This window comes from Malaclemys terrapin, chromosome 10 (assembly GCF_027887155.1).
Source record: "Malaclemys terrapin pileata isolate rMalTer1 chromosome 10, rMalTer1.hap1, whole genome shotgun sequence".
NCBI lineage: Eukaryota > Metazoa > Chordata > Testudines > Emydidae > Malaclemys > Malaclemys terrapin.
In genome coordinates this window covers 56060488-56074264 of record NC_071514.1, presented here as the reverse complement: position 1 = coordinate 56074264, position 13777 = coordinate 56060488, and the positions used below count along the sequence as shown (strand labels likewise).

The 13777-nt window shown below is 40.1% G+C and overlaps 1 protein-coding gene across 6 annotated transcripts in view; it reads right to left on the bottom strand.

Moving 5' to 3' along the window:
* Positions 1 to 13777, bottom strand: part of NPRL3 (NPR3 like, GATOR1 complex subunit) — a 121247-nt gene that overhangs the window by 85133 nt on the left and 22337 nt on the right. For 5 of the 6 annotated variants that reach the window (XM_054042202.1, XM_054042204.1, XM_054042206.1 and 2 more), the window contains 4 exons: positions 12825 to 12954; positions 8997 to 9071; positions 4307 to 4460; positions 643 to 724 (listed from right to left, as the gene is read on the bottom strand). In XM_054042202.1, the coding sequence (XP_053898177.1) occupies positions 643 to 724; positions 4307 to 4460; positions 8997 to 9071; positions 12825 to 12954 (441 nt within the window). The remainder of the gene's footprint in view (positions 1 to 642; positions 725 to 4306; positions 4461 to 8996; positions 9072 to 12824; positions 12955 to 13777) is intronic. The other variant, XM_054042203.1, reaches the window with a different exon arrangement.

The following is a 13777-nucleotide window of genomic DNA, read 5'->3' as shown; positions in this document are numbered from 1 at the left end:
GCAGTTTATATGATGCTAAAGGCCTCATTCATCCAGGCTTCCAGGCATGCAAAGTGTAACCAAGTGAGGTAGGGGCAACCTGTGGAACTGCCAACTATGTTACATAGAGCAGTGCATAAAATTGTATGTTTGGGGTGCTTGCTGGGAGAGCTGCTGCCCAAAATGCTGCTGATAGGATACTTTGCAAATAAGTTGTCATTAGGCCTCTTGCCAGCCAAGGAAGAGTAGCACAGTTCTTATAGCCATGGCAAAGACTCCTATCAAGCCTCAAAGAAGATAATCCCTGGGATATCCTACTGGAGAGACCAAGATAGCAACTTGGTCTCCATAATATTTCTGATTTACTTCAACAGCTGAACGCCATATTGCTACAAACCTCCACCTGGTTTAACTTCAAAGCCCAAAGGGCCACTCACTTTCTGGGCTCTATACTTGTTCATGTTCACTGACTGGGATGAGACTGAATCAAATGCAATATAAAAAATAGAGGCAAACCTCCTCTCTGAACTGGTGTCTCCAGTGATCCAATAATCACTAATGAGAAGAGACATATAAAATCAGGTGAACTAGTGATAATATACAGGTCAAAAACTTTTCACCAAGAAGAAGAATAGCTTGGGTTATCAGGAGGATTCCTCTTACCTGTCATAAGCCTCCTTGAGGTCTCTAGCCAGCTTGCACTTGGGTAGAATGTGATGGAAAGGTGATTGCGGACCTTCTGCTGCTATGGAAAGATTAAAACAAGAAAACATTCAACTGTTTTCAAAGCAGAGAAACCTTGCTTTCAGACGGTCATCTGAATTTTGCACAATTGTAATAGCAGATTCTGTGGAGAGATTAGACAGTGACAGATTCAAGTCTGTTTAATCCACATTCACCTTTCACAGTGGTTGTTTTTTAATTAAGCAACGATACAAACTTCTTTTTGAATCCCATGAATCCCAACTTTATGCAATATGGGCATCTTCACTAATCTGAGGAGCAACTACTTCTTTATGTTTTTACTTCTAAATTTTAGTTTTTAATGCTTGTAGCAAGACAATACATGTTGTGCCTCTGTAAAGTAAAGCCAGGTGCATACACAAATAAGAGGATAATGCTGGTTTATTAGTAAAGCTCCAGAAATTCACTCCATACTCTAACTGTAACAGCTCATGCAACTGGCTCACTCAACAGAATTGGGATTCTTAGGTTACAACACAGCAAGTAACACTTTCAAAAGTGCCTAAGTCCCACTGACTTTCAATGAGACCACAGGCTCCTAAGTGTCCAAGTCACTTTTGAAAATGAGACATAGGTGCTTTTGAAAATTTTACTGAGTGACCTTAAAAAGGGACATATCTTCATAACAGGTTGAAACAATGCCATGTTACTATCTACACTGGTCATGGAAACTACATGCAAAATAGAAAGATCCCTCTTGAGGATGGCCAGAGGGCTTGGCATACAGGGTCACAGAATGGGAAACCTGGATTTGAGATTACCTGAGGGCTTTTCCCACATCTGGATTGCAAATGCACCAGAGGGCAAAGCTGTATCACTTGTACCCCCACCCTAGCAAATGACAGGAGCAGAGCTAGTCACAAAAGCAACTGAGCTACTTCACTTGTAGAGCGGGGATCTCTATGCAACACAGGTGACCCTCAGAGACGATAAGGCAAAGTGGAGTCAAAGGCAGTCAGAATGATAAAAACCACAGAACCCCATTCAAACTGGCCCCATTCACAGAGTGCCCTTTGTTTATACTCAAAAGCATGAGAAAGGCAAAAGAACAGCTACACCAAGATATCTGGGGATACCAGAAGAGCTGTCTCAAGTGAATACTTTAGTCTCCTGCAAACTGCAGTTTTCACTGTTTTATTTGTGTTTCAAAAAATCAGACTAAAACTAAAGCTCCTGTGCAAACGCCAACTGTGGGCTCTGACAGACTGGTTAGTGTGCATTAGAGGCTTTACCAGCTATGTCAACCATGATAGCTTACTTCAGCTGCAGTTCATGCAGCCACCACCGGATTTTAATTCTCTTCACCTGAATCCGAACTTCACCTTGCATAGGAATCATGACAAAGAATCACGCACAAACTCTGACTGTAGGCAAAGCCACATAGTGCAAACATGCTCCAACACTGAGACCTTGCTGCATTATGATTGGGCTTTCAGAATTAGCATTTTCAACGACTTTTTTTATACTGAGTTTATAACTATATGCCACAAAATGGCAATAATAAACCCCCCCAGAAAAGAGTGACAAACCTCTTCTCAGCTCTGCAAGGAAACATCTTCCTTTAACACACATAAGGGTTTGGGTTTTGTTTTCTTAAAAAACAAATGAACAAAACAAAATGACAAGCACCAGAAATTCTGCAGTAAGAGAGCTCTTTCAAAGATCTGATACACATGGGAGTCTTTAGCAGGAATTACAGAGAAAAGAAGAACCATGACAGTGCCTCAAGGGCTTGAGATTAGAGTAGGTAACCTCAGGGACTATAAGGGGAAGGGAAAAGCAGAGATAAGGCCTGAGAAGGCTCGTTTGTCCAACTGAATCATACACTGTATGCAGCATTGTTGTAGTCATGTCAGCCCCAGGATATTAGAGAGACAAGGTGGGTGAGGTAATATCTTTAAAAAAGAGCTCTGCGTAAGCTTGAAAGCTTGCCTCTGACCAACAGAAGTTGGTCCAATAAAAGATATTACCTCATCTACCTTGGCTCTCTGATTTAATCATAGTGAGAATCAGAAAGACTATTATAGCAAAAGGTCTCTGTGGATTTTCCAGTACAACCCCTGCTTTGTGGGAATACACACTTCGGCACATACTACCACAGCTCAGGAGCAGGGTTTCATTGGCTGCTGGGTTAGTAGCTGGCACATAATATTGTAGATGACTTCAAGCATACCACCACCCTCCCAAAATGAAAGCACCTCTCTCAAAGATTTGCCCCATTTTTTATTTGGCTTTAACAATGGGATCCAATTATTGTAATAAATTATGTAAACTTTAAAGGATAACATTTTACACTGTTTCAGAGTAGCAGCCGTGTTAGTCTGTATCCGCAAAAAGAACAGGAGTACTTGTGGCACCTTAGAGACTAACAAATTTATTAGAGCATAAGCTTTCGTGGACTACAGCCCACTTCTTCGGATGCATATAGAATGGAACATATATTGAGGAGATATATTTTCTGTGATTAGGTCCTACATCAGCCATACCATCAGGGGCTTGTTCACCTGCACATCTACTAATGTGATATATGTCATCATGTGCCAGCAATGCCCCTCTGCTATGTACATTGGCCAAACCGGACAGTCTCTACGCAAAAGAATTAATGGACACAAATCTGACATCAGGAATCATAATACTCAAAAACCAGTGGGAGAACACTTTAACCTGTCTGGTCATTCAGTGACAGACCTGCGGGTGGCTATATTACAACAGAAAAACTTCAAAAACAGACTCCAATGAGACACTGCTGAGCTGGAATTGATATGCAAACTAGACACAATCAACAAAGGATTGAATAAGGACTGGGAATGGCTGAGCCATTACAAACATTGAATCTATCTCCCCTTGTAAGTATTCTCACACTTCTTATCAACCTGTCTGTACTGGGCTAGCTTGATTATCACTTCAAAAGTTTTTTTTCTCTTATTTAATTGGCCTCTCAGAGTTGGTAAGACAACTCCCACCTCTTCATGCTCTCTGTATGTGTGTATATATCTCCTCAATATATGTTCCATTCTATATGCATCCGAAGAAGTGGGCTGTAGTCCACGAAAGCTTATGCTCTAATAAATTTGTTAGTCTCCAAGGTGCCACAAGTACTCCTGTTCATTTTACACTGTTGCAGTATTCCTTTTTTAAACAACTCCATTCCAAAACTGGAACTAGTCTCATTCTTTCTTGCTTGTTTGTTTAAATGCACTATAAACTGGCAATTACATTCCGAGTCACTTCTCTCAAGCAGAACCTGGAAGTTATGCCAAGCAGTAAAGAGACAGCTTTTATACACGTACAAAAATGGACTAAGATGAGACCCTGATTTTGCCCATGACCCCCAATCAGGTTGGAAACTCAAGGCTCCAGACGTGAAAGGTTTGCTCACTAAGTCACTTTGTTACCCAGCTTCCTGGATTCCTGCTACTGCCTCGCTGTTACTAGAAGTATGTACAACACTAACATTCTCAAACCATGGTAATCTGCATTTAAGTGGATTATTCATTAAATTGGCCAGTAATTGACTGACTATCCAATGTCGAAAGTTCCCTTTGGTAAAGAAGCTCCCCATTACCCTGAGCTCAGAACTCACTTTCTGACATGGCAGACACTTCATCCTGAATGGCTAGGATCAGCTTGGCCTCTCTGGTCAGGTACTGACAACGACGCTCCTCATGCTGTAGAACTATGGCAATTCGACGAGAGAGGTTGTGTAAACAGTTGATCACCGATGGATCTGCGTTGGCCTACAGGCAATACAGGAACAGACCTGGTCATTAATTCAGTAGCTACCAAACACATGCAACTAGACTCAATATGAGCGTTGCACTGTTGGACAAATTATTTTTTAATAATTTTCATTAAAGATAATGAATTATCTTTAATAGTAAGGTTGGAGGTCAGCCTCCCTGGCGATTGTCAAAAGAAAGGAGATTTCTCCGGCTCACACAGTAGTAAAGCTGAAGGACAGAGATCCGTAACTAAAGCAAGTCAAACACACGTAACTAGGCCAAGAAGTAGTCATAAAAACAATGAGGAGGGATCTCCAAGTTGGCATGTACAAAACGACGAACATAACCTAGGGCACGATTACTCATTTTACTTGTGTATCTTCCCATTTGTTACTGGACCTTTTACTAAAAGAAAGATTATAGAACAGACCTTCAGAGCATTAGAGGGAAACTTCAGACTACAGAGAAATTTAAAATATCAATACATTCCAATACAAAAGCACTAGAAGTACAAGGATGACATAGCTTTTACCACAAGCCAATCGCTCCATACTGGAGCACTGGTGTTTTACTCATTTTTGTCAAACCTTTAGTAGCTTATTTACACTGACTGCAAATCACACAGCCACCATTATTTTAATTCTCTTCACCTGAATCAAAGCCTAGTCATACACAGGAATAGAGACAAAGAATCATGCAAATGCTCTGACTTTAGGTAGAGCTACATAGTGAAAACACATGCCCCAATATTCAGACCTTACGCATTATGACTGGGCTTTTGGCATTAAAATTTTCAACAACATTTGATGCTAATCACTAGAGAACTAATAAGATGCTATGACACTTTTAATCCCAAAGAAAATGAAATTGGATTTAGGTTTCCACACTCCTAACAAATATTGCTTATTTAAAAGATTCCATTTGTAGGTGTCCCTCTAGAATGAAAGTGCTGCAAAGCCTATCGGCCACAGACAGCTGATAAGGTGGGGCTCACTGGCTCTAAGCCAGGAAGGGTGCAGTAAGCAGCTGTTTTATGTCTGTTAAGACATTTAAAGGAATTTAAGGTTCAGGCAGCAGATAACCTGACATCTAAACTAGAAAACCATGAGTCAACATTTTTACAGGCCAACATTTTTGCTGAGTCACAACACGTTGGTAGGGCTGAAACTTAGCACAGCAGGATCACTGCTGATTATAACATTTGGGTCTTAGCCTGTTCTGTCTGTCTGCTGCAGATGGACTCATCTTTATCTTAGAGTACCTCCACCCACAACTTGGGTCATCTGCAGCAGTAACTCTATGTTAGCAAAATTCCATTTGCTTTACATGCAGTATGTTCCACAGACAGTTCTTTATGAAGAGAATGTCATTTTGGTAAATACAATGCAGTGCTGCTTAAAAAGATGGCACAGTAAACTCCAACTGAATTACAAAGCCAGAAGTTCTGCTTTTGTTCCCTGTACAAGGGCCATTAGAAATTAGATTCTAGAGAAATACAAACTATACCAGAGTCGATGGCTTCACTGCAAATCACCAAGTTGCCGCACAGAGCATGTGAATGAATAAGCAATGTTTTCAACATAAAACACCTTCAGAATGATGTTTATATGTTTTAGATTTTCTGAATTCAATTCTGGGATAATTCCATCTCTCTATTAAATCTGTGAAACTCAAGCAGAAAACTCTGTCCCCCTAGTGAGGGAGAACTTAGTCATCACAAAAAAGCCAACAACAAAGGACACATCAGTATAACAGAAAAATCTTTGTTTCACTGACAGCACTCTTAACAACTGGGGAGGGGAAGAAGGAGGGGTAGGAGGCTCTTCTCCATTTCAGCTTTTGGCCACAATGGCCAGGACATGAACTCCACAGTTCCAAATAGAAGCCGTATCACAACCAATTGCTTTACAAAGGCTTATTTCCCTCAGGTATAACTCCCTTAATCCTTCCTAGAAGGCTTCTTAGCTCATATTCATGCATTACACTTACACACACACAAAACAACGTGCTACCTCCACAACACGCAGGCTTATGGATTGGGAAGGGAAAGCCAGAGCTGGGAAAACAAATGCTGATCTCACATATGGCAGCTTTTATGCCATTAAAGTGGCTGAATCAGGCTTCTCCAAACACTAAAGCAATTGTACAGCAATGTTAAAATCAGAATGAGTGGTTCTGAGCAAACCTACTCCCAGAATGCATGGGCTATATATGGGTCCCACTATGTAAATAATTACAATACAGCAGGCTTGACCAGAAGAGAGAGACAAAAAAGGTTTTGTGACTTATGAGAGACTCAGTACAAGCCTATAGCCTAATAACTCTACACACTACCTGTCACTTTGAACTCCAGACCCAACAGCTGCCTGGTGCCTTCCTTCCCCTGGCTCACACGAATAGAAAGATTCCACTTCTAAGATGTTATCAGGTTCAAGGAAATAGCCCTAAATATTGTCCACTGGGGTCCTCGTCTCAAAAACCCTGCAGCATGACTTAGGACTCCAAAGAATGCTGTTCTGAAATGTCACTACAGGACTTATAAGAGGGCTAGTAATTTCCCTACAGAAATTCAAGGCCCTTCTCCCCCATACCTGGAATTTCTCCTGACTGTGACAAGAAGGGAAAGAACACATTTTGGTCACCAAATCAAACACTTTCAGCAAAAGGCCAGGTTCAGATGAAACCACAAACCTCTGATGCAGCAAAGGACACACAACCGGACTAATTGCAGAAAGCAGTGTTAGGGACAGAAAGGGGACTCCCAAGTCCCATTTCCATCTAAAAATATAAGCCTAAACTTGGTGCTTTGATTCTTGGGATAGGTGCGTTAATTATTCCTCAATTTCTAAGTGTATTTGCTAATTGTCATGTATTGTAAATGACAGAGCCAAGGAAATTTTGCTTTGCTTTTGCTTCAGAATTTGAATTACTCAGTATATGCTATACTTAAGATTGCAAAACTGTTTTCATATCTCAGTTTCCACTCACTCCTAAATTTTGAAAAATTATCCTCTTGGGCTGAAATTTTCCACGCTTGGACCATGCCTGATGTGGTTTCTTTTTATTATTGTTTCTACTTTGAGGACAGTCTCTTCAGCTGTTTTTGAGTTCTGTGTGTATGTGGAAAAATTTCACTGCAAAATATAATAGCTACATTCCTGCTGATCATTTATTACAGACTGCCTGCTTAACATAAAAGAGACTGATTATTCAAAAATACTGAGCTTTGGAAGCTGACCTATCAGTAGCTTAGTGAGGCATGTGTTCACAGTGGTGTTTAGAAAAGGTCATCTGGAAATTCATTATGGATGTTTAAAAACTTTATCCTGAGTATGCCGAGGAGAGAGTGTTATTAAATCTGAGAGCACACATTTCTGGAGAGCTGGTCTGCTTACAAGTGCAGGCTGTTTATTGTGTATTCTATAGGTACTTAGGCCCTGTATTGAAGCTGAGCACACCTCTGGCCTGGCAGGCCTCTAGCCCCTTTATTCACTCGACTCCTTGACAAAGTATGCTTTTCACTGAGAGATCACTAGTTCTCATATATATTCAAATTTCCAAGCATACCAAGTATGCTGAGAACTTCACAGCACACAAGCACAGAGTAGGCCCCTGTGCATCCGTTAAGATCCCTGCTCCGTGGATTGAAAGGAGCATCCCACCCTCTATTGCCCTGCTAACAAGTGGATCCGCAGTCCACTCCCTTGCTACCTGCATAAAGAAATCAGCATGGCTCTTTAAGTGCACATGTATTTGATATATTTTTAATTCTGTGAAGCACTCAAATACCATGGTAATGAGGACTACAGAAATGCCTATCACTAAACAGTAAATGCATCAATGACTCCACATTTCAGAGGCAGCAATGCTGTGCTTGGAAGAAACATACCTGTGCCTCTAGCAGTAGGATTTAAGGCTACTCTTTTAAATAATATAACAGTGCTCAATTCTTTGAGGCAGGAAACTTTTCTCTTGTCTGTACATCATCAATAGGTAAACAATAATGCAAGATTACAATTGTACAACATCTTAAAAGTCAGGATATGTAACAGTTGCGGTTTCTACAGCAATATTACATTGGCCTTGCTGCACCTACATAGTCTTTTGCATTCTTGTTTTTCTTGTTAAAGGGATACTTTAAGATTCCTGTCTATGTTATTAAATGTACACCATAAAATATACAGGATGTGCAATAAGGCTGATCTTCACTATGAAGTAGGACCTCAACCTTTGCATTTACCTGCAAAAGAATGACAGAAAATGTCCTGTTGGAAACAATCATTCCCTGGCCCGAGAGATTGGCTGCAAAAGCAGATAGGGCTCTTCCATCTTTTGACTTCTATGATTGCTTGATCTTTCTTTATTTTAACTGTGCATTTTTAGTGTCACGTGCAGTACTGTTTTTACATTTTTATATATTTCAAATTAAGAAAGTCTGGTTTATAGTGAAAGAAGGCAGTGAATGTATGTTACTGAAATGTTACTGGCATCTGAATCAACAGTCCTTATAAAACAATACAGAATCCATTCTGGGGTAAAAACAGTTCTTACCCTTAAGGCAAATACAACATTAAAGAGAATCATGGTGGGCATCTCTCTCTTTGGTGATGGATCAGTTTTGGATACCTGCAAAACATTTTAAAAATATCTAAATGAGTGAAGGCAGTACTTCAGACATAGTTTTAAAATAGTATAGATGTGACTACTAAAAAAAAAAATGGTCTTGATTTAACAGATCTAGTCTTATTAGGTTAGTTTCCTGTTGCATTTCACCATTGGCTGCCTGTACATTTATTCCTTCAAAAGGGACTCACTGTATTTCTACATATAGTTAATTAAATTTATGGAAAATTGATTCTTTTATAACAAGTAAAAGCCTCTAGGTGTCGTCAACCAAACAATCCCAGACCTTCCCTTCCTAAAATGTACTCCACTATATCATGTTTTTAATCTTTCCACTTGTCAGGACTGAAGAGAATATATGTTTTAGAAATGTATATATTCAAGCACACACATTATACAATTCTAAAACAAAAGTAAATTTGTCTCCTACATATGGCATTTTGGAAACCTTTTCCCCCAAAACCATTCTCATCACAACAAAAGGCTTTTGAGATTTAACAAAAAAAATATATAGATGTTTGAAAAAAATAAAATCAAGCAAGACAAAACAACAGGTGGAATTCCTTCATTAGGAGCTGTTAAATCTTGATTATTCCACTGACCAAGTGTCTCCACAAGATGGAGTAGGAGATCCAAGCGACATGTCTGTACTCCCAGAGAGCTCCATAATGCTTATGCCTAATCCTCACAAGTATGGAAAACTCTCACTTCCCAGGGACTTTGTTTCCCTGAACTGTGCATTACTTGGGGCCCAAATGGGACGATTTATCAGTATTCTTAAAAAACTAGATAAAACTACAAGGAAAGAGGAAATCATCTGTTTTCTAAAGGATCAAATGAGATTCTAGTTAACAGGAGGAGAGAGGGATCACTTTGCACTGCAGTTTTGACAACAAGCCTTGTTATTTGGTTTCTTGGAACTTAAAGGTTCCCACAGGAACATTTCTCTAAGCACCCTTCAGAGGCCTCAAAGCATTTACAAACTTAGGGCCGAATCCTGTTCCCACTGAAGTTAAAGGGAGTGCTGCCACTGACTTCAAGCGGCAGCTGGGTCAGATCTCACAATGTTCTCTAACCAGGAGAGAAAGACAGGAGTACCTTTACCAATTTAAACTATAGGGAGAGTTTAAAGAGGCAGAATGTCATTAAACAAACAGCGGTCATACCAGGGACACAGGATTAAATACTTTAACTATTGTGAAAAGACTGCCATATGATTTTTAACAATCACAAAAGGCCAGGATCTAACGTGAACAAGAATCTTGCAACAGCACATTGTTCTGACACTGCATTCTGGGCCACAGCTAATGAGTCACAAACACCACTTCTTGTAGTGCCCTGGATATTAACCCACTGCAGCTTATGAAATCTGATGAGATGCAAGCCAGAAATGTTGTGGCTACTTTATAATTCAGAATTTTATTTATTTACTTTTTATTGAAAGGGATTGGAAGGAAATACCTTTGCCTCTTTCTAATTTTGCAAAAAGAAAATTTCAGCTTTAGAACTGAATGACCTAGCAGAGCTGGCTGCCATTTCTGCATTAGTTTATAACACTGAATATGCAGAGGTCTTTAGGAGTGATAAAATATACACAATTGAATAGTTCTATAGAATAACAAAAAGATGTTTACAGGTCTCAATAACTTTTACTACCCAGATGTGATTCTATTCAGAAAAATAGAAAACCAAGATGTTCATTCTAGTTACATAAAGAGAGTGAGAAGAATTTGAGCAGTATTCCATCGCAAATAGGCAACTGCAAATCTGGTAGCTTTTCCATTTAATTTTCAGCCATTACACTTACAAATACATTGGGCAACTGACACCTTAATAAACAGGCTCTTTAGGATCAGGCTTGGAAAATGCACAAATCTGATACTATTAGACAACACATAGTGTTCACTCTGGCATATGGTACAATGAACGTTAATGCCATTCACTGCACTACATGACATTGTCTCCACTGAATATTCACCCCAGGATCATCTGAGAAAAACTGCCAGCAGTATGAGCAGTCACAGCTTAGCAATTTCTAGTGGCATGGATAGGAAGGGTTAAAAGTGATTCTGGAAAAAATAAATGCAAATTGCACCTAGAAGTTCCCTGCAAAATACTGCCTCTCAGTTTGCTGTTATACCTCAAGGCTAAAGTCATAAGGCCTTGTCTGCAGTAAAGAACTCTGTTTAAAACGTGTCACTGCTATGAATACGGGTTCAACTCCACCAGCAATGGCAATGTTGGGAGCCGTAGCACGCATGGACTGCTGGTGTTCTGAGCACAGTGGGTAAAATTTTCAATAGCACCTAGATGGCTTAGAACCTACATTCCATTTTCAAATGTGATATCGGCATTTAGGAACCTAAGGTCTCATTGACTCGTAAGTTTCTAGCAGTGTCAGTGAGATGTAGGCTCCTGAGAGCTGAGATCACTTTTGAAAATGGAAATTAGACTCCCAAGCCATTTATGTACTTTTGAAAGGTTTACCCAATGGTCTCTCACCTTACTCAGGGTAAATCTATTAAACATGGTGCTTAAACCAAAAGCAGTAGCCACAGATTGCCTGCATGTTTTACACTAATTCCCCCACCATTACTAATGCTGGAGAAGAATAACCAGTTAGTGACAGTAGGAAATTTTTGAAAGCCACATTAATCTAGTAAATCTAATGTAAACAAGGCCAAAATGACTAAGACACAGACACTGAGAAATGGATAGACTGTTGCTGATCACGGAAATTCCTAGAGCCCAATTCACTTTTAGGCACTATTAGTGAGATCATAAAAGGGGATAGGGAAAGTGCAAATCCTTCCCCAGACTCATGCAGAAGCCCTTTCCATGGCCCATGTGGCTGAACGTCTACTCCATTTCAGCATGAAGCACTTCTGGGTTGAGATGTTAATTCATAAGTGCCTATATGGCCTTGCTGACCCTGGGAAATTTCACCACCCTTTACCCCAAAAAAAAAAAAAAAAAAAAACAAATGTTCTAAATCAGTGGTACTCAACAAGGGGTCCACAAGCTGATTTCAGGGCATCCGCCAAGCAGGGCCAGCTTTAGACTCGCTCAGGCCCATGGCAGAAAGCCAAAGCCCTGCCACGCGGGGCTGAAGCCAAAGCCTGAGCAATATGGCTTTGCAGGGGTCCCTGTGGTATGTGGCCCCAGGCAGTTCCCCTGCTTGCTACACCCTAACTCTGGCCCTGGCTTTTATATGCAGAAAAACAGTTATTGTAGCACAGGTGGGCATGGAGTTTTTGTAGCATGCTGGGGGGGCCCTCAGAAAGAAAGATTGAGAACCCCTGTTCTAAACCATATCCTGAAGAACCAGCCTTAGCACTGGCAGGAGCCATAGAGTTGACAAGGCTCAGGTGGCTTCCAGAATTTTTACCATTATGTTTAGTTACACCTGCCAAAAAGCCAATTTAACTAGCACAGTGGTAAACACAGATATGGTCCACTGGAGCCATATCGTCGCTAGGGTTTCTATTTAATATTAACACTGATTCAGTTGCACCTGTGTTTGAGCCACTGGGAAGTTTTTTGTGAAAAATTTCCAGAGTAGACACAACATATTTGGCATTAACATCAGCAAATAAGCAAGGACAAAAGCTTTCAAAAACCACAGGCATAAAACAGAGTTTCAAAGCAATGCTGTACATTTTGAATTCCAAATTTCATAACTCTTTTGCTGTTCTGTCCATATCAATTCTCAGGAGAAAAATGTTTCCCAGTGCCCCAGCAGCTCTCTTACCGTACCTGCCCGAGGGCATGCTGCAGCAAGGTAGGGTGGCCAACAAAACGGACATTATCAATCTTCAGCTCAAATTTTTTGCCACACATATCTGATTTGGTAGCCAAAATTGTTGCCAGGATGACATCTGAAAATCTTCAAAAGTAGAAACAAGTTACTATGATAACCAAAACACCACACCCTAAAAATATTCCCCAAACTGAAATACAGATTTATTTCATTTGTGTGAGCTTTAAGAGTGTTTTAAATTACATATTTAAACTGGAACACCTTGAATGCATCCAATTATGAAAATTAATAATTCCATAAGATTATGTCGCTCAGATCACCAGAATAATAAAATGAGAAGCATCAAAGGCAAAGAATGAAAGTTCATGCTTATTTAATTACATGCTCTGGGAAAGATTAGATGTCATCTGCTTTCAAAAAGATAAAACCCGCTCAAATTAGTCATTGCCTGGATTTAGCTGCAGGTTAATGAACTGACTAAGCAGGCAGATATCAAAATAATCTTCACTCAAGCAGACAAGGATCTTTAACTACCCAAGTGTGGGGGGGGAGGTGAAGGGGGGGGGTTGTTGGATTTTAATAAAAATCTTCTTCCCACTGTGTCCCCCATCTCTTCTAAATCCAGTAGTCAGATTCAAATGTATTGCCATGAGAGATACTCTGAGATCAGCAGACCACTGGTGGTCTGCAGACAGCTGGCTGGTCACATGGTACTGGCTCTCCTCATCCCAGCTAGTCAATTGCATTAAAAGAAGTAACAATACAGTACACTCTTTCCTAATAAAACTTCTCAATGTAAACAATTGCTGTTAGCACTGGAATCTAATGGTACTGTGAGTGGGGAGGACGTGGTCTATGAATGTGGGGGCAAGTGTCCACAAGAGAATCTCACTGTAAAGGCATGTTGTTCATCATGAAAAAGTCTGAAAACCCCTGCCATAAAAAGCCA